We start from the raw sequence: 23,742 nt of genomic DNA, 5'->3' as shown, positions 1-23,742 counted from the left end.
TAAGATATTTCTGTATGTTTTTTTCTTAGAGATGACCCTCTAAATTATAGAATTACTGAGTAGCTGAGGACAAGAAGTGGGGGTAGGGGTCATGGGGATAGCTCCTGCTGAGACCTTAGCCCCTGATGTGCTGCAGAGACTCTGCGTCTAGAAAGAGCAGTTTCCAGGAAGGCTTAGGCTCAAATGATCCTCTCAGGTGCTCCTCCTTCAGGGCCCCTCACAGGCCACCTCTGCCAGGAAGCCAGCCCTTACTAGTCCCGCTGCAATAGCTCCTTCCTTCGTGTCCTCCTAGACCTATGATCCCACCTTCCCTCCTCCCTCCTTGCCTCCATCCATCCTTCCTTTCTTTCTTCCAACAAAAATCTATTGTGCATTTACTGCACTGCAAAATATTATAGGGGAAATGGAGATAAAGGCACTGTTCTGTTTCAAAGAACTTATTGTCTAACGGTGGAGCCTCAACCCTAATTTAAAAACAAAGCAGCCTGTGCAAAGGATGAGGATGCTGCCGGTGGGACCCTTCACTGTTCTGGGTGGAGCTGTGGATGTATTTCTTTTTTCCCCAGTTAACTGTTTAAGCACTGAAATGCCTTGTTTATTAAGAACTCTAGTGTAGCTCTCCTCTGCCTGCTTTACACTCCAGTTGTCTAAGACCAGCTTGCTCTAGGCTTAAGCTCCACTTGCCAGGCAAAAGAGAGAGACTTGGGGCCCCACTTACCCAGTAGCTGACCCCAGTTTTCTGCCACTGATGCATGGCACTGAGAGGAAAATCAGGGCTACCCACTCTTGGTACATCCGGGACCACCATCACCATGGAGCTGCTATGCAAGACCCCATGTGCAGGTTCTAGAGGTTTCTGCTGTTTTTCATTATGCTGGCCACTGTTCCCAGAGCCTCCCCACCTGCTGGGGGTCTTGGACCCAGGAGACTTTTGGCCCAAGCCATGGACTTGGCTATGGACTTCTGGACTGGCGTTGAGCCATGTCAGGAGTTCAGACCCTCCTGCCTACCCCTGACCCTGACCTCTGGTGAGTTCCCCTTGGAGCCTTAGCGTCTCTTGTGCCAGCAGATTCCCTAGGGAATGTCCAGTCTAACACTGTCAGCCCTAGGAGGAAAGGGAGGGGCCCAGGTTCCTATCTTCTCTGAAGTCTTCTTGCCCCCTGGGCATACTTGCCCATCATGTTTTCTGAGACCAGTTCTGTATAGGGAGAATATTGGGAGGGGGAACCTATGTCAGCCCCGCAAAGGCCCCTAATACCATATTCCTTTAGGGTAACGAGCAGCTGCTCCCTTACCTTTGCGTAACCAGTACGGGGGTACTGAGGTTTCAGAAAAGACCAGTAAGGTCTGCTTTAGGGTGACTTCCGGCGTCCACCCAGGCAGGAGGCAGGGAGGTTCCCGCAGCTTCTCATACTTTAAAACACACACGCTCAGCCAGGCACGGTGGCTCATGCCTGTAATTCTAGCACTTTGGGAGGCCGAGGCAGGCGGATCACCTGAGGTTGGTAGTTTGAGACCAGCCTGACCGACATGGAGAAACCCTGTCTCCACTAAAAATACAAAATTAGCGGGGTGTGGTGGCATGCCTGTAATCCCAGCTACTCGGGAGGCTGAGGCAGGAGAATCGCTTGAACCCAGGAAGCGGAGGTTGCCATGAGCCGAGATCGCGCCATTGCACTCCAGCCTGGGCAACAAGAGCGGAACTCCGTCTCAACAAAACAAACACACACACACCCGACACTCTGCAGTTCAGCCTCCCCAGGCAGCTGGGTTCAAGTGCAATAAAGGAGGGGCCTGAGGAGTGCCTATAAGGAGAGATTCTTCCAACAAGAGACCTTGAGGGAGACTCCTTGAGGAGGTGGCATTTGATATGGAGTTTAGGACGGAAGAGATTTGGACACACTGAGCTAGACAGGAAGAGGAAATGGCATGGGCAAAGCGTGGAGGTGAGAAAATACTAGCGTGTCCACAGTGCAGGGCAGAGTTCAGTGGACGGGCATGTAAGCTGTTTCCCAAAGGGAAATTAAAGCCTCGTTAGCCAAAAAGCAGGGGAAGAGGTGCTGGGCAGGCCACGCAGCTGCTGTCCGCCAGCGCCCCTTCCCCCGCCCACCACCAGCCAGCATCTCTCCTGCGTCATAGCTGGGCTTGCCTCTGCGTCTGCCCCCTGGCCACATTAGCTGTGTCTCCTCAAATCCTGCCTCCCTTTCTGGAAGGATGTGTGCACACCTGCTGCTTGTATCTCTCCCAGAATCACCCTTTAGAATCATGGATTCCTTGACTGTTGGTACCAGGAGGGAGTTCAGTGACGTGTGGGCCTCCCTTTTGTATTACTGATGGTCCAGCCAAGCCCAAGAGAGGAGCAGTGAACTGGCTACAATGGCACAGTGAGTTAGGGCAGAGCCAGAACTAGACCCCTTCCACTTCACTTCTGGTTAAGGGATGTATTCTTCCTCATACTATCAGCAGAAATCAGCGGCCTCATGTCTCTCCTCCAAATACAAAAAACACTCTGAATAACAAAAATGATCATTTGAAAATGTAGCCATTAGGCTGGGTGTGGTGGCTCACGCCTGTAATGCCAGTACTTTGGGAGGCTGAGGTGGTCTGATGACTTGAGTTCAGGAATTCGAGACCAGCCTGGCCAATATAGTGAAACCCCATCCCTACTAAAAATACAAAAATTAGCCAGGCATGGTGGTGGGTGCTTGTAATTCCAGCTACTCAGGAGGCTGAGGCAAGAGAATGACTTGAACCCGGGAGATGGAGGTTGCAGTGAGCAGAGATCGTACCACTGCACTCCAGCCCAGGCAACAGAGCAAGACTCTGTCAAAAAAAAAAAAAAAAAAAGAAGAAGAAGAAGAGGAGGAAAAGGAAGAAGAAGAGGAAGAGGAGGAGGAGGAAGAGAAAGAGGAAGTGGAAAAAGATGCATCAGTGGTGTCAAAAACCTTTGAAGTGGAATGTTCAGTTAAGATAAAAACAATAGTGAGCTGGGTTTATCATTAACCAGCCTCAGCATTTCCCAGCCAAACACTAGCAGTTTCCTGGCCTCTGGTAGGCCCTGTCCTCTGGACAAATTCCTGGACAGTGTATTGGCTGATGCGCCATCCTTAGCAATGCTAGGAAAGATGAAGGAGGACTAGGATAAATGCTTCATGGCCACAGAATTCTCTTTCTCACTAATCACAACATTTTATTCAGCCTCTCACTCTCCCCTGTATCACACACATATGCTTGGAATTTGCCCTCAAGGTAGGGGTGGTTTTGTTGAATGCTGAGCTGAACAGAAGACTCAGGACGTTCTCTCTGTTCTTTCTATGAATCATACAGACCTAGTCCAAGGCCTTTGGCCAATTTCAGCCTGGGGAAGTCTTCTCTGAGCTCACTCAGATTTTCAGAATCCAAGCTGCTTCCTGCTGGGCCATGGTCCAGCTGCTCTCTTCTGGGGGGAAGTAAAGTCTCTCCCTGGGGCTTCCTCAGCCCTCAGCCTGCCCTGGGCCTAGAGTCCAGTACAGTGGATGTGGACGTGGCAGTCACCCCTTGGCTGGATCAGCTGGATTAGTCATTCCACCTTGGCTTCGACTCCCTTCTAGTAACTTTCCACCCGCATGATCTTACTCCCCTGGGTCTGGCTGACCCGGGAGCAGACTCTCACTCTTTCACTATTGTTCTAGCCTCCGGAACAAGCACCCACTGCTAAGCTCAGCAGTGCTGCTCACATTTCTCTGGAGGAACCCCTAGGGTCAAGGAAAATGTCTTCATCTCCTGAGAGCTTCGGGATGTCTGACATAGACTTGTAATCCCCAGTGGTCAACAGTGCCAAATTTTGCACACACACACACACACACACACACAAAGATCAAATAAGGACCAAAAGGTATCATTGGATTTGGTAGTTAAGGGGTAACCGGTAACCTTAGTGAGCATGGTTTTCAGTGAAGGGAATGGGAAGTAAGTGAAGCCTGGGGTGGGATGGCTGAAAGAAGGGAGATGGGACAGCTGAGGCAGGAGGCATTGTTGAAAACCCGGGATCCAGGCAGAAATAGTTATGAGGGGCAGAGTGCTGAGGCCATTCTGGGCAAAGGGATGGCACAAACAGGAAATCAGGAGGTGTAGCTAGGGGACAGCCAGAAATGCAACTGTTTTGGACTTGAGTCCCTTCCACTTTCTGGCGATGGCACTGGTACAGTGTGCACCGTGGCTGCTGCCCCGAGCATCTTCCAACTTTGGGTTTTTGTGGCTCACTGTGGCCTGGGGCTGGTGACAGGGCACTGTCGACAGTGCTCAGGCCTTGGGGTCTGGGGACATGAGGGTTTGCCCAGACAGCCTTAGGAAGTCAGCAGGAGCCCTGGCTCAGCTTCCTCCCGGGAGAGGAGGAAGCAGGCCATGTCCTTAGTGGGTTTTGTCTGGCCTTCAAAGCCTATTTCTTGGCCCAGGTGATGAAGTTTGCTCAGAGTGTCTAATCTAGGCTCCAGGGCTGTGGTTGTCAGAGTGTGGTGTCCAGGTCAGCTGCACCAGCAGCATCTGGAAAGGCCAAACATCAGGCCCCACTGTAGACCTATTAAATCCAAAATATTTCTAGCAAATTCTCAGAGGTGCTGCTGGTCCACGTGCTGAGAACCAGTGGCCTAGAAGAGCTAGAATATCCTTCTTCCTTGAGTTATGGTACTAGCAGGACCAGCCTCCAAAGCCATTTCTACAAGGCAGTGGTCAGGACTTACTTGGCTCTTCCTTGAAGGGGACTGCCTTAGTCCGTCGAGGAGGCCATAATGAAAACCATAGACTGGGTGGTTGCAAGCCACAGAAATTTATTTCTCACACTTCTGGAAGTCTGAGATCAGGGTCCCTGCAAGGTTGAATTCTGTTGAGGCCCACTTTGCTCTCTGCCCACTTGGTCGTCTGTGTCCTCACATGGTAAAAGAGGTGAGGGAGCTCTCTGGAGCCTCTTTTGGTTTTTCTTTTTATCTTTTTGAGACAGGATCTCACTCTGTTGCCCAGGCTGGAGTATAGCGGTGTGATCACTGCTTGCTGCAGCCTCCGTCTCCTGGGCTCGTGATCCTCCTGCCTCAGCCTCCAGAATAGCTGGGACTACAGGCGCATACCATCATGCCTAGCTAATTTTTTGAATTTTGGTAGAGACAGGGCCTTACTATGTTGCCAGGCTGGTCTTGAACTCCTGAACTCAAGGAATCCTCTGGCCTCAGCCTCCCAAAATGCTGGGATTACAGGTGTGAGCCACTGTGCCTGGCATGTGGCCTCTTTTATAAGGTCACTAATCCCATTCATGAGGGCTCCACCCTCATAACCTAATCACCCCCCAAAGGCTCCACCTGCTAATACCATCACCTAGGGAATTAGGTTTCAATATATGAATTCAGGGGGACACAGACATTCAGTTTCCAGCAGGGATGCATGCTGCCCCTGAAGGCAGAGAAACAAGCCTCCAGGACTGTTCCCAAGAGGCATGCTCCCAAGGGGCATGGCAGGACCTTGGCAATCTGCATGGTGCCTGGGAGGTACATCTGCCTCTTCGCAGGTATGTGACCTCGGGTGGGTAGCCAAGATCTCACAGCCTCCGTGTGCCCATTTGTGAAGTGGGGACAGTTACATCCACCACAGATGCCATGAGGATTGATGAGTCTCCACGTATTAGGGACCTGACCCAGGGCAGGCCCTCGTGCCTCCCCTTTCCACAGCAGCACTGCCTCGAGCTGCTGCCCTGTTCTTCTGCCATGTCACATCCTGCAGGCCCCAGAGGTGTTTCCTGGCTGTAAGATGATATTGGCCACAGGGACCTTATTTAGTTTTCTATCCTACCTTAGAAAATTGGGGCCGCCTCTTTTCCCTTTTATTCCCCTCCCCTCCCTAGACAGTCCCCACTTAATCCAAAACATAGCTTCTCTTCCACCATAAATCTCCATCTCACAGATAGAAAATCTTTTGATTGCTGGCAGGAGAAAGTCCCAATGCTGCAGTGGGGTCCTGATGCCCCAGGCACTCTCCTTCCTGGCGTGGGCCCATCCCTGCAGGCCTGCCAGCTGCCCGGCAGTCTCTCTCAGGATCCACTGGACAAGCAGTCTAGACAGTACGTGACCCTCTCTGCATCTCAGTCCCAGGAGTGGCGGAATGATGTCATCATACCCGTGCTGGAGGTGTTTCTAGACCCAGGGGGGAGGAGGAGTCATGGGGCAGGAAAAGGGTTTCTTGAGCCAGTTCTGGTGTTCTCTGTCAGATGACTTCCCCACCACAGTGAAGTTGGTGACAGATGACAGCAGAGCAAGTCCAGATACCACCTGCAGCATTGGTCTGGGAAGGGACAGGAGAAAGAAAAGGCCTCAGCAGGGCTTGCTTCCCAGCTGCCCGGGGCAGAGTCTCCGTTCTCTTCAGGGTCCATTCTGTAATCCCAGTTCACTTTGAACTAGAGCCTAAATTTGGTTGCTCAAGACTCTCGCTCCTTAAAAAATAAAAGCAGCCCTTTCTGGGCCCCTCACTAGTCTCCAGCAGTGAGCACAGTGCTGCTTCTTGCGAGGGCTGTCCATTCTTGTGGTCTCTCCTTCTTCATGTCCCACTTCCACCTTGGCTCACTGACATCAGCCTCAGTCCCCACCCCTCCTCTGACACTGCTCTCACCTAGATCATGGGCACCTCCAAGTTGCTAAGTCCCAGGGGTCTAGTTCAGTCCTTACCTTTCCAGAGTTCTCTGATGCCCCTGACACAACTGCTAGTGACTATTCCTTCTGGAAAAATTGCCCCTCGGTTTCTATCCCGCCTCTCTCCTGGCCATCCTCCAGCCCTTGGCTATTTCTTTGTCTCCTTCACAGGCTTCTCCTTCCCCTGTCACCCTTCAGTGACACACTGACCACAGGGCCCTGTCCTTAGCCCCTGCGCTTCTCACTCAGGGTGATTTCCACAGTGAATTGTATCCACCAGCCATCTCTACGTGTCGTTGTTGTTCCTCTTCTAATTTTTTTTTCTTGTTTGTTTGTTTTGTTTTGTTTTTTTAGACAGGGTCTCACTCTGTCACCCCAGGCTGGGGTGCAGTGGGATGATCTCGGCTCACTGCAACTTCTGCCTCCTGGGTTCAAGCAATTTTTGTGCCTCGGCCTCCCTAGTAGCTGGGATTATAGGTGCCCGCCACTATGCCTGGTTTATTTTTTTGTATTTTTAGTAGAGACGGGGTTTCACTGTGTTGGCCAAGCTGGTCTCGAACGCTTGACCTCAAATGATCACCCACCTCAGCCTCCCAAAGTGCTGGGATTACAGGTGTGAGCCACCGTGCCTGGCCTTCTTTTTAAAATTTTTTTAAAATTTTATTTTAAGAGATAGGGTCTCACTCTGTTGACTGGGCTGTAGTGCAGTGCCATGATCATGACTCACTGCAGCCTCGAACTCCTGGAATCCGGTGATCCTCCCACTTCAGCCTCCAGAGCAGTTGGAACCACATGTGTGTACCACCATGCCCAGTTATTTAAAAAAATTTTGTATGTATAGAGATGGGGGCCTTGCTTTGTTTCCTAGTCTGGCCTCAAACTCCTGAGCTCAAGCAATCCTCCTGCCTTGGCCTCCCAAAGTGCTGGAATTAAAGGCATGAACCACTATGCTGGGCCAACCTGTATTTCTTATGAAAGAGCCCCAAGGCCTGGCCCAGATCTCCCCTCTCAGCTCCCAATCCTTTATCCAGCCACCCACTTGATATTCCACAGGCATCTCAGATTCAAAGTTCAAAACCAAACTGATCTTCCCACAAACCTCTCCTGCCTGTGCTCCCTCCCTTGAGAAATGTCCACTTATTATTGAAAATTATAGGAATAGCTGAATGCGGTGGCTGACACCTGTAATCTCAGCACTTTGGGAGAATGAGGTGGGCAGATCACTTGAGGTCAGGAGTTCGAGACCAGCCTGGCCAACATGGTGAAACCTTGTCTCTACTAAAAATACAAAAATTAGCTGGGTATGACAGCAAGCACCTGTAATCCCAGCTACTTGGGAGGCTGAGGCAGGAGAATCACTTGAACCCAGGAGGCGGAGGCTGCAATGAGCCGAAATCATGCCACTATACTCCAGCCTGGGCGACAGAGTGAGACTCTGTCTAAAAAAAAAAAAAAAAAAATTGTAGAAACAGATGAGAAATTCAGAAATAAAGAAAAAAGAAAACAACATTTACATAGCCCCAGCACATAGGGCAAGTTCTTTGACTATTTGGGAGTGCTTCTTTCTATAATTTTAATAATCCAATTTTCCCACTTAACATTGTAGCGTAAGAATGCTCCCATGCTATTACCAGTTCTACACGACTATTTTAAACTGTTGGGAACACAGGACACAGAATAGAGCAAACATTCCAACACAAAATGGTATAAGGTAAAAAGAAACCTTCCTCTCATCCCTGGCCCCAAGGCACCCAGTTCCCTCCCCAAGGCACCTGCTGTTGCTGGCCTCTTGCACATCCTTCTAATGATTCCTGCACCCATACAAGATCACACACAATGCCCCTCACACACATGTTTTTGGAGAGGAAGGGGACCTTACTATGTTGCCCAGCCTGGCCTTGAACTCCCGGGCTCAAGCAATCCTCTTGCCTCAGCCTCCTGAGTAGATGGGACTATAGACACATGCCACCATGCATGGCTACCCCCGACCCCCTTTTTAAACCCACATAACAGCATAGCATACACTCTTGTGGTACACCTTCTCTTTTTTTCATTTAACAACATATCTTGGAAATCAGTGCACAGCTGCCCATAGAGAGTTTCTGCATTCTTGTTTCCTGACCTTTAGTGCACTGGTGTATGTCTGTATCCTAGGTGATGCAACTAGTCTTCCACTAAAAGACCTCTCCGTTTTTTGCCAGTTTGTTATTAAACATCAGACTACAGTAAAGAAAGACCAGGGTGCAGAAAAGCAACCTCCTTTTCCATGGGCCTGGAAAGGAGGGAATGGGTGTGAGAAATTCTGAAGGGAGAATGGGTGAGCTTAGAGTGAAGGAAGAGGAGTGTTCAGCCTGGTACTCATAATAGGAGATGGGGTGATGGGAGGAGATGCTGGCTCAGGTCCGGGGTAAGCCTAATTCTGAGCTTGTTGGTGCTGAGCGGAAGTGGAGTACCAAAATGGCGAGGGTCCCCTCATTCAGGCCCAAAGCACGAGAGGGAGGTTAAGGCCAGAGTCTGAGGCCAAGGATTGAGCTCATGGAGAAGGGTGCACAATGCCACCCTCACAATGACCCTCAGATGTGGGCATTTTACTCCCATTTTAGAGACAAAGAAGCAGGAGATAAAAGTGGTGCACTCAGGCCCCACCCTACCACAGCACAGGCCTACCTGTGCTGAGGAGAGAGGGATGGTCTGGTGGCTGGTCACTATTTAGAGGGAAGCCGAGAGGACAAGACTGCCTCCAAAGAGGCCCTGCATGTGGAACACCTGGGACTTCATGCACTGATTTCAGAGCATCTTCCCAGATCCTGTCAGGCATCTGAGTGGCAAGGCCTGGGAGGGAGTGGGCTGTCTGGGGTCTCCTGGACCCTGCCTGGCACCCTGCAGCCTGCCTGCCTCTAACCTGTGGTCCTATGCTCTCCTTCCCGGCAGGTTCTGCCCATCATTGTCTTCTTCAGCTGTGTCATATCGGTTCTCTACCACGTGGGCCTCATGCAGTGGGTGATCCTGAAGGTAAGTTCCCCGTGCCCATGTCCTGGGCTCTCCCAGAGTCACCAGCTCACAGGGCTCACACTCTCCCAGAATGCCTTGCTCCCAGAGCGCAAACCTCCTCAAATACACTGCTCCCCAAGCCCATACCCTTCCAGAATTCCCTGCTCCCAGCACCTCCACCTTCCCAAAATCCCCAGCTCCCAAGTTCCACACCTTTCTGGAATCCCTTGCTTCTGAGGCCCATACCTTCCCAGAATCCCCTACTCTTAGAGTTCACAGTTCACACCTTCCTAGAATCCCTTGCTCCTGAGGTCCATACCTTCCCTGAATCCCCTGCTTCCAGGATCTTCAGCCTCACAGAATCTAGTACTGACCAAATATCCTTTCCCAAGGTCTCCTGTCATGATACCAAGGAGAAATAGCACCAAAGTCTAAAGTGGTCTTTCCTGGAGGAAATGTTGCAGTTTTGAGGCTGAATTGAAAAGGTGTAGTAGAAGAAAAATAATTTATACTGAAAAGATATTGAGAGACTGTAGCAGTGGGCCATATTGGCCAGACTCAGCTGGTATAAATGTCAGATCCTGTGCTTATGTTCATAAAATCTGCTGCACAAAATCAGGATGTAGGAGATAGCATTGGACAGCAACAGATAGCATTGGACCTGGCAAAAGATTCCAAGGTTTTAGTTGATTGAGCTCAGAATAAATCAGCAACATCAGATGGCTGCCAGAAAGGCAAAAACAACCTGTGGTTATTGTCTTTGTTCATTTTCTGTTGCTATAACAGAGTATCACAGACTGGGTAATTTATAAAGAAAAGATATTTATTTGGCTCATGGTTCTGGAAGCTGGGAAGGCCAAGAGCCTGGCACTGACATCTGGTAAGGGCCTTCTTGCTGTGTCATAACATGGTAGAAGGGCAGAAGGCAGAATTGAGCACACAAGACACAGAGAGAGCAGGGCCAAACTTATCCTCTTTATCGAGTTCACTCCCATGATAACCAAACTACTCCTGCAGGAACAGCATTAATCCATTCATGAGGGCAGAGCCTTCATGACCTAATCACCTCCTCAAGGTCATGCCTCTCAACATTGTTACGATGGCAATCAAATATATATATATTTTTCTCTGGCAATCAAATTTCAACATGAGTTTAGGTGGGGTTATTTAAACCATAGCAGTTGTGTTAAGAGCCCACACAGCATAGCATAAAGGAGGTGATTCTCCCCAGACCTGGAGACTGTGTTCAACCAAGAGGCTATGACAAACTGAACTATAAGCAGGAGAGTGAAAGGGCTTGAAACCATACCCTCTACAAAATGGTTGAAGGAATAAGGAACGAGGAGCCTGGAGAAGAGGAAGTTAGGGGAGGATAGCTGTCTCTGAATACTTACAGAAGAGAGATTAGGGAAAGGGCAGCCTGAGAGGCACCAGCAGTGGATAGAATTCCAGGGAAGCAGATTTCATCTTGATTAAAAAGAAGAACTTTCTAATTGGGCGTGGTGGCTCACACCTGTAATCCCAGCACTTTGGGAGGCCAAGGCAGACGGATCACCTGAGGTCAGGAGTTCGAGACCAGTGTGGCCAACATGGTGAAACTTCGTCTCTACTAAAAATACAAAAATTAGCCAGGTGTGCTGGTGGGTGCCTGTAGTCCCAACTACTCAGGAGGCCGAGGCAGGAGAGTTGCTTGAACTTGGGAGGCAGAGGTTGCAGTGAGCTGAGATTGTGCAACAGAACGAGGCTCTGTCTCAAAAAAAAAAAAAAAAAAAGAAAAGAAAAGAAAAGAAAAAAAGAGAAAAGAAAAGAAAAACGCTTTCTAACACAGTGTTTCCCAAAATCTTTTCCACAAAACTCTAGTTCCACAGCATGTTAGTAAATGTTACTAGGTAAAGGTAGCCTGATCCCATGGTCAAATAATTTAGGGAAACTAGGCTAGACATTATGCTACATAAATTTAAACAAGCTTAATGCAGGACTTCTCAGAGGCTTTACTACGCTAATGTGTATTGGTAATCTCTAAGGGGTGTGTGTGTGTGTGTGTGTGCGCGCGCGTGCAATTCGCAATTCTCAAATATGTTTGGCCAGGAAATCCTTTCTGCATTCCTATGGCGAAATGGGTGGCCTTGGGAAGGGGTAAGCCCCTATTGATGAAGGTGTGGAAGAAGATTATGAACTAACCTTTTGGGAAAATGTAGATGAGGGGGTCCTTCACTGGGCTGGGAGTTGGGAGGAAGGTGTGTCAGGTCTTTCACTCCAGCCCCCTTTGACTCTGGGGTTTGCTGATGTCCGCCAACAAGGAACACTGTGCTTCCTTCTAGATTGCCTGGCTGATGCAAGTCACCATGGATACCACAGCCACTGAGACCCTGAGCGTGGCTGGAAACATCTTTGTGAGCCAGGTGGGTATGGCAGCCTCCTACCCTCATGCTCATCAGCAGCTTCCCCAAAGAGGGCAGCTTCCCTGGATCCCCAGAGCTCTGATTTAGTCCAAGGAAAAGCCATTTGAACCTTCTCCCAGGGTCCTCAAATTCTGCTGCCCCAGGGCTACGCTGTTTGGGGGATGACTGGGTCGTGCCAGGGAGGATGTCGTCTGTCTGGCTTCTCTCACCACTCTAGCCCTAGGCGGTCTTCATCAGCCTGAAGACTCACAGCTCCTACAGATGGAGTCCAGTTTCTCATCTTATACGTGAGGAAACAGGCTCAGGGGATGGGAACCCCTTGACCAAGATCCCACACGTATAAGCCATGGCTTCGAATCCAGGTTTTCTTCTTTCTGGTCAGAGTTTTTTCCACTGCATTATTTTGTCTTTTCTTTTCTCCCTCTTTCTTAAAATGTATTTTCCGAAGTAAATGTGACTCTGAAAGCACCCTCGGTGCTGAGTCCCTTTCAGAAAGCCTGATCCCCTGAGGATGGCCCTCTGGAGACTCTGCCAAGGCCTGTCCTGGCCCATCTGCTTAATGTTTGAGTCACCAAGAGACACTCTTGTCAAAAGATGCCATATTTCACTGTACAGTTTAGGAAACTTTGGGGAATATTTTTATCTTTTTTTCTGTGGTGCAAGTGTGTTGATTTGAAAGTTTTTTTTCTGGTTGTTTTTTGTTTAGTTTTGTCTTGTTTTTAGCCAATGAAGATAGACATACTCTCAGATAAATTGTCAAAAAAGTCCCTTAAGGTGTTCAAAATGAGGCAAAAGAGGAAAACACTATTAAAATGCAAAGCAGTTATTTTATATGAAAGGCTGCAAATGTGTTCCATGTGTTTTGCTGGGAAAATATGTAGGCGGGGTGACACTGGGCGACGTGAAGCGCTGCCAAGGTGAATTCATTTCGGACAAGTTGTTGGTCAAGCTGACCTAGGTGCCAGGGTCTGTGCCTCATTTCCCCCAAGAAGGGGGAATGGGGAGCCTTCAGGGGTCAGTGATATCATTTCAACCTCTCTACATGTGGCAGGCCTGGGCCCTCTCCTCTTGTCCATCCACACTGCCTCCCTGCAGGATCACATTAGCCCCATGGCTTTAAATGCTCTAAATGCCTCCCAGGTCCTGCTCTGCAGTCCTGACCTCCCATGAACTCAGGAGTGACAGGCCAACTGGCCCCTTGACCGTCCACTTGGAGATTTAAGGGATGTCTCGCATTAAGACGCTAAGTCCAAACAACCAGAACTGTTGCTCCCCTCCCTCATCACCTCTGCCCCTCTGAAGCCCTTCCCCTCTCAGCAGGTGGGAACATCTTCCACAGGATCGTTCAGTTGGAGCTGGAAGAGCTGCCCTGCCTTCCTCCACTTCTCCCACCGCGGCATCCAGTCTATCAGCATTCCCACAGCGCTGCCTCTGTGGCCCATCTACAACCCCCCACTGCCCGGGCCACCTGCCTCTCACCTGAACACTGCTGTCTCCTCCTACCTCTTCTCCCTGCCCCTACTATCTGTCCTTCACTCATACACCCGAGTGACCCTTCATATACACAAAGCAGATGATTCCACTCCCGCCTAAGCAAGCTCACCCCTCACCCCGGCTTCCCAGCCCCTCTGTGGCACACCTGTCCCCTCTGCCTCCATCTCAGGCAGCTCCCCCACGCCCATCTGCAGCAGACATGCTGACTGCTATGGCTTCTGGACTTTGCAGAGCTTCTTGCTGCTTTAGGGCCTCTGCTGTTCGCTTGCCTGGAATGCTGTGCTATCAAACCATGTCACTGGCTCCTTCAGGTCTCAGCCAACCCTAACCTAATGTCACCTCCTCAGAGAGGCCTTTGCCGATTTCTCAGTTTTTTTGTTTTTGTTTTCTGAGATGGAGTCTCACTCTGTCACCCAGGCTGGAGTGCAGTGGCACAATCTTTGGCTCACTGCAACCTCCACCCCCCAGGTTCAAGTGATTTTCGTGCCTAAGCCTCCCTAGTAGCTGGGATCACTGACATGTGTCACCATGCCCGGCTAATTTCAGTATTTTTAGTTGAGATGGAGTTTCACCATGTTGGCCAGGCTGGTCTGGAACTCCTGACCTCAGGTGATTCTACCACCTCGGCCTCCCAAAGTGCTGGGATTACAGGCATGAGACACCATGCCTGGCCTACTCAGTTTTAAACACCCCTAACCAGTAGGCATTCTCACACATATCTTCATAGCTTTCATCACCGTCTAAAATGACATTGCTTACCTGCTTGGTTCCTTGTTGATTATCTATATCCTCCCACCACTTGCTAAAGCTCCCCTCCCGCCCTCCACTGCTCCCAGGATAGAAGCCCCGTGAAGGCAGGGACTTTATCCTGTTGACCGCATGTTCCTATTCTATAGAACAGTGCCTGGAACACAGTAGGCACTCAGTAACTAGTTACTGAGTGAATAACGAAGGGCTTCGGGCTGCCCAGATGCCTAGAAATGCACCCCTCATCCAATGCCGCAGCTTCTTTCTTTCAGTCACCACTGTGGCTGCAGGAGAGCTTGGGCCTGCAGCAGGATCTGCTTCCCATCCATTTACGTGAGCAGGGGTCATTCCTGGAACCCCTCTGAACCTCTTTTGCTCTCCTGGAAAACAGAGATGCCCACTTCTATCTTAGAAGGTTGTGAGTAACAAAGGTGACGTGCCTAGCAGGGTACCTGGCACGTGGCAGGCTGTCGACACAGGGGAACATTGTCAGGCCGGGAGGGAGGGATGCGGGTCTTTCTGCAGAGATGGGCAATACTGAGGTTCAGAGAGGCTCAGCCAAGTGCGGACACTGGTCTTTACCCCACCCTGCTGCCTCTTACCGTGGGACTCCCAGGCACTCACTGTTACCTGTGGAGGGGGAGGGTGTGCCCAACCACCCCCACCCTGCTTGTCTGACATCTTTCCTCTTTGCAGACCGAGGCTCCATTACTGATCCGGCCCTACTTGGCAGACATGACACTCTCTGAAGTCCATGTTGTCATGACCGGAGGTTACGCCACCATTGCTGGCAGTCTGCTGGGCGCCTACATCTCCTTTGGGGTAGGCAGAGCCCTCCTTCTGCTCGGCTATGTTGAGGACCTGAAACCCATCTTTGTGGGAGCCCCACACAGCTCCTGGCCAGAGCAGCCCTGGGATCTTCTCTCTTGGGCCTGCTGTGCTGGCAAGAGGAGTGGCTTCCCCTGAACCAGACTGGACCATTTGCTCGGGCTTTGTGCATGGCCGCCTGGGGCAAAGCTGCCCGGTGTTCCATTTACTGAGTGCATACTAGGTGCCAAGCAGTATGCTAGGTGTTTTAATAGCCCCATTTTCCAGATGAGAAAATTGAGGCTCCAGAGTAAGTGAGATGCCCAAACCCAGATCTGTCTGGCTCCAAAATTCATGCTCATTTCTCCAGTCTCACACCTGGGCTGTCCCTAGAGATCCATCCTACTCCTTCCCTCCTCCCCTTCCCCACACTCTCTCTGGGCCCAAGTCCTGCCTCTGCTCCTAAATTATTTCCTGTGCAGTTTACACAGCATAAAGCATAAAGTCAAAATCCAGTGGTGTGAATTAGGCCCTTAAAGCAATCACAGTGCTACTGCATGGCGGGTAGAGGGGAATTTTCAAATGCATCCCTCACATAATGCCCGGTAATAATGCTTTACTTTCGTAAAACACCTTGTGCTTTCACACTTGTGCTTTCACAGGCAAATCTTCAAAGGTCTCAATTTTATTTCCTTAATGATCAAAGAAATTCTTGCTTATTGCAGAAAGGAAAAAGTTTTTAAATCTCTTTCTTAACCCCACTTCCCGTGGGTAACTGCTTCTATTTTTTAATTTTCTATTTGAATTTTTTTTTTTTTTTTTTTTTNCACATAGAACTTATTTATCAGTTCAGATAAAGCTTTCAACCTGACTATGTCTGGTCATAATTCTAACTTTTCTTTTTTTTTTTTTTGAGATGGAGTCTTGCTCTGTTGCCAGGTTGGAGCGCAGTGGCACAATCTCGGCTCACTGCAACCTCCAGCTCCCTGGTTCAAGCATTTCTCCTGCCTCAGCCTCCTGAGTAGCTAGGATTACAGGCACACCCCACCATGCCCAGCTAATTTTTTTTTTTTTAAGTAGAGACGGGGTTTCACCATGTTGGCCAGGATGGGGATGGTCTCAAACTCCAGACCTTGTGATATGTCTGCCTCAGCCTCCCAAAGTGCCGGGATTATAGGCATGAGCCACCTCGCCTGGCCCGGTAACTGCTTTTAATAGCTTAGAACAGCTATTCTCAAAGTGGGGTTCATGGACCAGCATTGTCAGCATCACCTGAGAACTTGTTAGAAATGCAAATTATTGGGCCCATCCTAGACCTGCTGAATCAGAGACGATGGGGGAGGCCAAGGCAGGTGGATTGCCTGAGGTCAGGAGTTCAAGAGCAGCCCGGCCAACATGGCGGAATCTTATCTCTACTAAAAATACAAAAAAATAGCTGGCCATGGTGATGGGTGCTTGTAACCCCAGCTACTTGGGAGGCTGAGGCAGGAGAATCACTTGAAACTGGGAGGCGGAGGTTCCAGTGAGCTGAGATAGCACCACTGCACAGCAGCCTGGGCAACAGAGTGAGACTCCATCTCAAAAAAAAAAAAAAAAAAGAAAAGAAATGATGGCGGTGGGACCAACATACTGCGTTGCAACAAGCCTCACAGGTGATTCTGATGCTCGCCCAGTTTGAGACCCACTGACCTAAAATGTCATTCCAAATCTTTCTGTGTAAGCAGTCTTTTAGGTATATACACCTGAGTACTCACATACTTTCTCTTTTTTTAAAAAATAAAAGATGAGAATCATTGATAAGGAGAAAATAGTTCATAAATTATAAAAAGATATTCAAGCTCACTGATGTTCAAAGGAATTAAAATAATAATAACTTAATTTCTTCTAAGTGATATGCAACCCATTACATGCCTCCAAATGGCAAGAGTATGTGGTACTCACCCACTCATGGTAAGAGTTTAATTTAGTGTAACCTTTTTGGTGAATGACTATCAGTCTATTTATTATATATTTATTTTATTATATATATGATATTTTATTATTTTATCATATATCACTTTCAAAAATTTTATTTACATAAAATATTATATTTTTATTATATAGATCACTTAAAAATATGTATTTTTTCTTTTTTAACTCCCCACATGACACCAACATGTATTTATATGTATTTTGAGACAGAATCTCCCTCTGTTACTCAAGCTGGAGCACAGTGGTGCGATCGCAGCTCACCACAGCCTCAAACTCCTGGACTTAAGCAATCCTCTCACCTCAGCCTCCTGAATAGCTGGGACTACATACGTGCACCACCACCCCTGGCTTTTTTTTTTTTTTTTTGGTAGAGATGGGGTCTTGCTATGTTGCTCAGGCTGGTTTTAAACTCCTGGGCTCAAGCAATCCTCCTGCCTTAGCCTCCCAAAATAGTAGGATTACAGGCATGAGCTACTGCATCCAGCTTCAATCACTTTAAAAATATTCTCTCCCTTTGATCCAGCTAGAAAAATTGTGATATAGGGATATTCTCACAAGTGTGTTCAAGAAATGTAAAATTTCAGCATTATTTGCAAAAGCAAGAAAACAGGACAGCCTAAATGCCCGGCAGTACAGTTATGCGCTGGGTGCATTGCTCCACACAAGGCGGTAGCATTCTGCATGAGAGCGAGGTGGCCTGTGTGTGCTGATTTGGAGATTGACCCTGCCATGCCTTCGCCTGACCCCCAGGCTCTCTGGATGCTGTGTGTGTGTGTGTGTGTGTGTGTGCGCGCGCGCGTGTGTGAAAGGGGGGGATGGGCGGGGGCGGTGACCAGAGAATGAGCTATACTGTCCCCTTCTTTAGTCCCAAATTCCACCTATCTCTCTCATCTCTGTCCCTGGAGATGATGAGGGATGGGTGAAAAAACAGCCAGCCTGCCCTTCCATCTCTCCTTCACTCTGGATGCCTGGACCACACCAAGAAGCTCAGCTCTACATCCCACAGAGCTGTCTGGGCAGGGCCGGCTGTTGCTTGACTTTTCAAGAAGTCCCCTTGTGCTCAGGAGCTTTGGTTTCTGGCCTGGCACCCTCCCATCTAGAATTCTAGAGACTATCATCTGGTTTGCACCTGTCTTGCTGAGGCCTAGAAAGGGCTCATTAAAGCTGGTGCACTCCCCACCTACCCCACCACCAATTGTTTTTGGTAGTGTAGGGGCCAAGGGAAAATTTCCCTTACACCCCCTGAAGGTTCACGGAAAAATCAACTCACAAAAGGCAGATTAACAGGAGAAAGGCACACAAATTTATTTAATGTATACACATGGGAGCCTTCAGAATGAAGACCCAAAGATACAGGGAAATTTTGTGCTCAGGTTCAACAAAGTATGGACAGCCACGTAGAAACAGAATTGGACAAATGCAGTGTGATCTAATACTGAGTGGAGGAAAAACCGCAAAACCTGTCTGCGTAGACTCTTCTTGGCCTCTGTGAGCATGCATTTCTTCCTTCTGAAAGGGGGGTCTTATGACCTGCAGTCAGACAAGGTATGTCAGATAATTTCTTTATTGCCAGTTTTTACCCAGAAAGGCAGAGAGAAGTTAGAGCAATGTGTTTAGGCTTTGATGGCTGGGTTTTGGGAAAAGGGCTTCTGGTCACCGTGCCCTGCCTTGGAGAAGAGGAATTCTAGTTTTTATGGCTAGCCTTGAGGGAGAATTGGACTGAGAGATGGGAGGGCAGGAGAGAAAAGCTTCTTCCGAGGCGGCTTCTGAGCCCTTCATTCTGGGTATTGTTTTCAGAGTCCCAAGAGAAGGAATTTGATATTTCAAAAATGGAAACCCAAAACTTTGTTCCTGAAACTTTTCTTCATGGCAGGATATTGGGGGAGGGGATGCCATTATATTTTCAGAATTTAGGGCTTTAAATGTCTTAACCTTGTTCTGGTTCCCTCAGCCAACGAAAAGAATAACCCTGGTGTTCTTCCTAGTCATTACTTAGAACTTAAACACTGGAAGAATGCTCGCCCATTTCCACAGTCTGGCTTAAAACTCAGCCCTTTTTCCTTCCCTTTCTCAGGCAAAAGTCCAGGCCCAGCACTGCGCAATCTGGCTTCCCCATTGATAGGGCCTGGGTACCCACTTCCCTTTAGCTGCACAGAATGGGCAGAGGCAGCCAGGATCAGCCCTAGGTGCCCTTCAGCCTCCATTCACAGTCTCTGATTTGAAAGCCCCAGACTACAACTATAGCTGGCCCAGAGTTTGAAAAGCACCTAACAAACCTTCCTTCCCTTCAATCTCTGGATCTGCCCCCAGTCTTGTCTCCAGAGCAGCTCTCTTCTGCCACCACCTGGCTCATGGCAGTCACTGCACCAGCCCTGCACTGCACTCCCTCTAACTTCCTTCCCCAGTCAGTTCCTCGGTATCTTTGGCTCTGCCCTCAGCCCCTGAATCCCAGAAGGGTCTCTCTTGCTCTTTCCTTCAAGCTCCCAGATTCTTTTTTTTGAGGCAGAGTCTGCCTCTGTCGCCCAGGCTGGAGTGCAGTGGCTTGATCTTGGCTCACTACAACCTCCACCTCATGGGTTCAAGCAATTCTCCTGCCTCAGCCTGCCAAGCAGCTGGGATTACAGGCATGCGCCACCACGCCCAGATAATTTTTGTATTTTTAGTAGAGACAGGGTTTCACTATGTTGGCCAGGCTGGCCTCGAACTCCTGACTTCAGGTGATCTGCCCGCCTTGGCCTCCCAAAGTGCTGGCATTATAGGCATGAGGCACTGCGCCCGGCCTCCAAGCTCCCAGATTCTTTTTATTTTTATTTTTTTTTAGTTTTATTTTTTTGTTTGAGACGGAGTCTCGCTCTGTCGCCCAGGCTGGAGTGCAGTGGCGCGCTCTCGGCTCACTGCAAGCTCCGCCTCCCGGGTTCCTGCCATTCTCCTGCCTCAGCCTCCTGAGTAGCTGGGACTACAGGCGCCCGCCACCACGCCCGGCTAATTTTTTGTATTTTTAATAGAGACGGGATTTCACCGTGTTAGCCGGAATGATCTCGATCTCCTGACCTTGTGATCCACCCACCTCAGCCTCCTAAAGTGCTGGGATTACTGGCGTGAGCCACCGCGCCCGGCCAGCTCCCACATTCTTAAGACCACTTTGTTGCTCAATCTCTGGCTCTCTTCTCCGCACATCCCTCCTATTGCTGATATCTGGATATATCTAGACCTCCACTGGCCAATACAGTAGCCCGCAAACACATGGCTATTGAACACTTGAAATGTGGCTAGTCGTATTGAAAAAATTTTAAGATGTTTTATTAATTATTAATTTTTATTTTGTCATCCATATTGATAGTTTTATATTGATTACATGGGTGGAAAGAAAATATTTTGGATATATTGAGTTAAATATTAAATTTAAAATGAAATTATTAAAATTAATTTAACCTATTTCTTTTTCCTTTTTAAAATGTGGCTATGGCCGGGTGTGTTGGCTCACACCTGTAATCCCAGCACTTTGGGAGGCCGAGACGGGTGGGTTACCTGAGGTCAGGAGTTCAAGACCAGCCTGGGCAACATGGAGAAACCATGTCTCTACAAAAATACAAAAATTAGCCAGGCATGATGTCAGGTGCCTTTAATTCCAGCTACTTAAGAGGCTGAGGTGGGAGAATTGCTTGAACCCAGGAGGCAGAGGTTGCAGTGAACCAAGATCGTGCCATTGCACTCCAGCCTGGGCAACACAGCAAGACTGTTTCAAAAAACAAAGAAATGTAGCTACTAGGCTGGGTGCAGTGGCTCATGCCTGTAATTCCATTACTTTGGGAGGCCAAGGCAGGAGGATGACTGAGACCAGGAGCTTGAGACCAGCATGGGCAACATAGGGAGACCCCTATCACTATAAAAACTTCAAAAAATAAAAAATTACCTGGGCATGGTGGCACACATCTATAGTCCCAGGTACTGGGGAGGCTGAAGTGGGAGGATCACTTGAGCCCAGGAGGTCAAGGCTATTGTGAGCCATGATCATACCATTACACTCCAGCCTGGGTGACAGAGCGAGACCCTTTGGGTCAGAGAAAGAAGGGCCATGGGCAGGTGTGGGCCCTGGGATGCTAGGATGGAAGGCTTTCCTGACCAGGTGCCTGGGAGGCAGGGCTGGGGAATGTCACAGCCCTGCAGAGTAGTTAGCAGTGGGGAGGTGGGTGTGGGCTGGCCCGGTGCCCAGGGAGTCCTGCCTGTGCAGGACTCAGCCCTTTCCATGATGAACTGGGAACTAGCAACCCCAGCATTTGAGGCTGTGACCACAACTGGGTCACCCAGGGGACAGTGTCCAGGAATGTGACAACTGCAGGGTGTGTTCCCTGCTGTGACTCAGGTTTACAAACCAGATGTAATCTACAAGTCAGAGGAAGTGGCAGGATCCTGCCTAGTGGAAGGAAAATACCAAGATTCCAGGTGTGGCACCATCCCAGCTGGGGCTGGGCAACTGAGGAGGAAGCAGGTGAAGTCGCAAAGCCTGGCCCAGAAAGTCCAGAGAGGACACCTGCCCCGAGTGGGCTTCATCCAGCAAGGGGCAGGGGCCCAGGCTTGCACACCCAGTGTCCACACAGGGCCCTGGGGAGGTATCAGGCTGCTGTCAATTCTTGTTCACGTTTTAAGGAGTTTTGTCGATCATTAAAAAGAAACAACTGGGGTTTAGAAAAAGAAGAAAGACACAATTCCTTGGATTCAGAGTCTGAGAGGGTCTCCAGCCTGGCTTCTCAGCAGCAGGCCTGGCACTTCCCTGAGATGGTAATGAGGGGTGCCCATGATCTGCCCTCTGCTTTTCTTTTTTATTTATTTCTTTTTTTTTTTTTTTTTTGAGATGGAGTCTCACTCTGTCACCCGGGCTGGAGTGCTCAGATCACTGCAACCTCTGCCTCCCGGGTTCAATCCATTCTTGTGCCTCAGCCTCCCAAGGAGCTAGGATTACAGGCACCCACCACCACACCAGGCTAATTTTTGTTTTTTTGTTTTTTGGTGTTTTTTTTTGAGATGGAGTCTTGCACTATTGCCTGGGCTGGAGTGCAATTGTGCGATCTCGGCTCATTGCAACCTCCGCCTCCTGGGTTTATGCGATTCTCCTGCCTCAGCCTCCCAAGTAGCTGGGATTACAGGCACACACCGCCACACCTGGATAATTTTCTCTATTTTTAGTAGAGATGGGGTTTCACTATTCTGGCCAGACTGGTCTCGAACTCCTGACCTTGTGATCCTCCTACCTTGGCTTCCTGAAGTGCTGGGATTACAGGCATGAGCCGCTGCGCCCGGCCTAATTTTTGTGTTTTTAGTAGAGATGGGGTTTCACCATGTTGACCAGGCTGGTCTTGAACTCCTGACGTCAAGTGATCTGCCCGCCTTGGCCTCCCAAAATGCTGGGATTACAGGTGTGAGCCACTGTGTCTGGCCTGCCCTCTGCTTTTATCAGCCTGAGTGTCTGTCTTCAACTTACCTCCTTCCTCCTTTTTATTTTTATTTAACACTTGAGAATGCAGTTGGCTTATTACAAACTTTAAGAAGAAACATCTATTTTGCTTTTTTGTTTATTAAAAAAAATATTGTCGTGGACATTTCGAAAGATACCAAAATGCCTATAATCTTTGGGAGGCCAAGGCAGGTGGATCACGAGGTCGGGAGATTGAGATCATCCTGGCTAACACAGTGAAACCCCGACTCTACTAAAAATACAAAAAAAAAAAAAAAAAAATTAGCTGCGCGAGGTAGCGGGCGCCTGTAGTCCCAGCTACTCAGGAGGCTGAGGCAGGAGAATGGCGTGAACCCAAGAGGCGGAGCTTGCAGTGAGCCGAGAGCGCACCACTGCACTCCAGCCTGGGCGAAAGAGCGAGACTCTGTCTCAAAAACAAAACAAAACAAAAAAAAAAAAAAGAAAAGAAAAAAAGAAAAGAAAGATACCAAAATGCAGAAAGAAAAGAAAATTGGCCAGGGATGGTGGCTCATGCCTGTAATCCCAGCACTTTGGGAGGCCCAGGTGGGCAGATCACAAGGTCAGGAGTTCGAGACTAGCCTGGCCAACATGGTGAAACACCATCTCTACTAAAAATACAAAAATTATCTGGGCGCGGTGGCGCATGTCTGTAATCCCAGCTACTCAGAGGCTGAGGGAGGAGAATTGCTTAAACCTGGGAGGCAGAGGTTGCAGTGAGCCAAGATTGCACCACTACACTTCAGCCTGGGTGACAGAGCAAGACTCCGTCTCAGAAGAAAAAATAAAGAAAATCACCCCTGGCCCCACTAGCCATGGACAGTCAATTCATTGCCATTTTGGTGTATTTCTTTCTAATCTTTTCATGCATCGTTGTGGAGTTTGTTTCCCTACTGCCCCCAGTTTTGTTTATTCTCTACCTGCAATGTTGTGGGCCCTTTCCCATGTCATTGTGAGGCCTTGATGACCATCGTTTTCAATGACAGCCTGATGATGCTTAGCCAGTCTCCCATTGTTAGATGTCTGAGTTGGTTCTGGTTTCCCTGCTTGGTAAATGATACAGTGATGGGGGAAACATGTCATATTTCTCTGTGGAAAAGAACAGAGAAGCGAAGGGTTTGGGGTCACACTGAAGATAAAAATTTCTGGAAGGGAGAATCCCAGGGGCCGACACTGCTCTGCCATCTTGCTGGAAAGGGTTTTCGTAGTGTGG

General features: G+C 49.0%; 1 protein-coding gene across 2 annotated transcripts in view; it reads left to right on the top strand.

Annotated features, from left to right (window-relative positions):
* The window catches only part of SLC28A1 (solute carrier family 28 member 1), a 97,454-nt gene that overhangs the window by 30,566 nt on the left and 43,146 nt on the right, over window positions 1-23,742 (top strand). For both annotated transcript variants that reach the window (XM_025391996.1, XM_025391995.1), the window contains 3 exons: window positions 9,579-9,659; window positions 11,960-12,040; window positions 14,978-15,103. In XM_025391996.1, coding sequence (XP_025247781.1) covers window positions 9,579-9,659; window positions 11,960-12,040; window positions 14,978-15,103 — 288 coding nt within the window. The remainder of the gene's footprint in view (window positions 1-9,578; window positions 9,660-11,959; window positions 12,041-14,977; window positions 15,104-23,742) is intronic.

Source organism: Theropithecus gelada, chromosome 7b, assembly GCF_003255815.1.
Source record: "Theropithecus gelada isolate Dixy chromosome 7b, Tgel_1.0, whole genome shotgun sequence".
In the NCBI taxonomy this organism is placed as follows: Eukaryota; Metazoa; Chordata; class Mammalia; order Primates; family Cercopithecidae; genus Theropithecus; species Theropithecus gelada.
The sequence above is the reverse complement of the archived record's forward strand: the minus strand, read 5'-3'. Positions and strand labels throughout refer to the sequence as shown.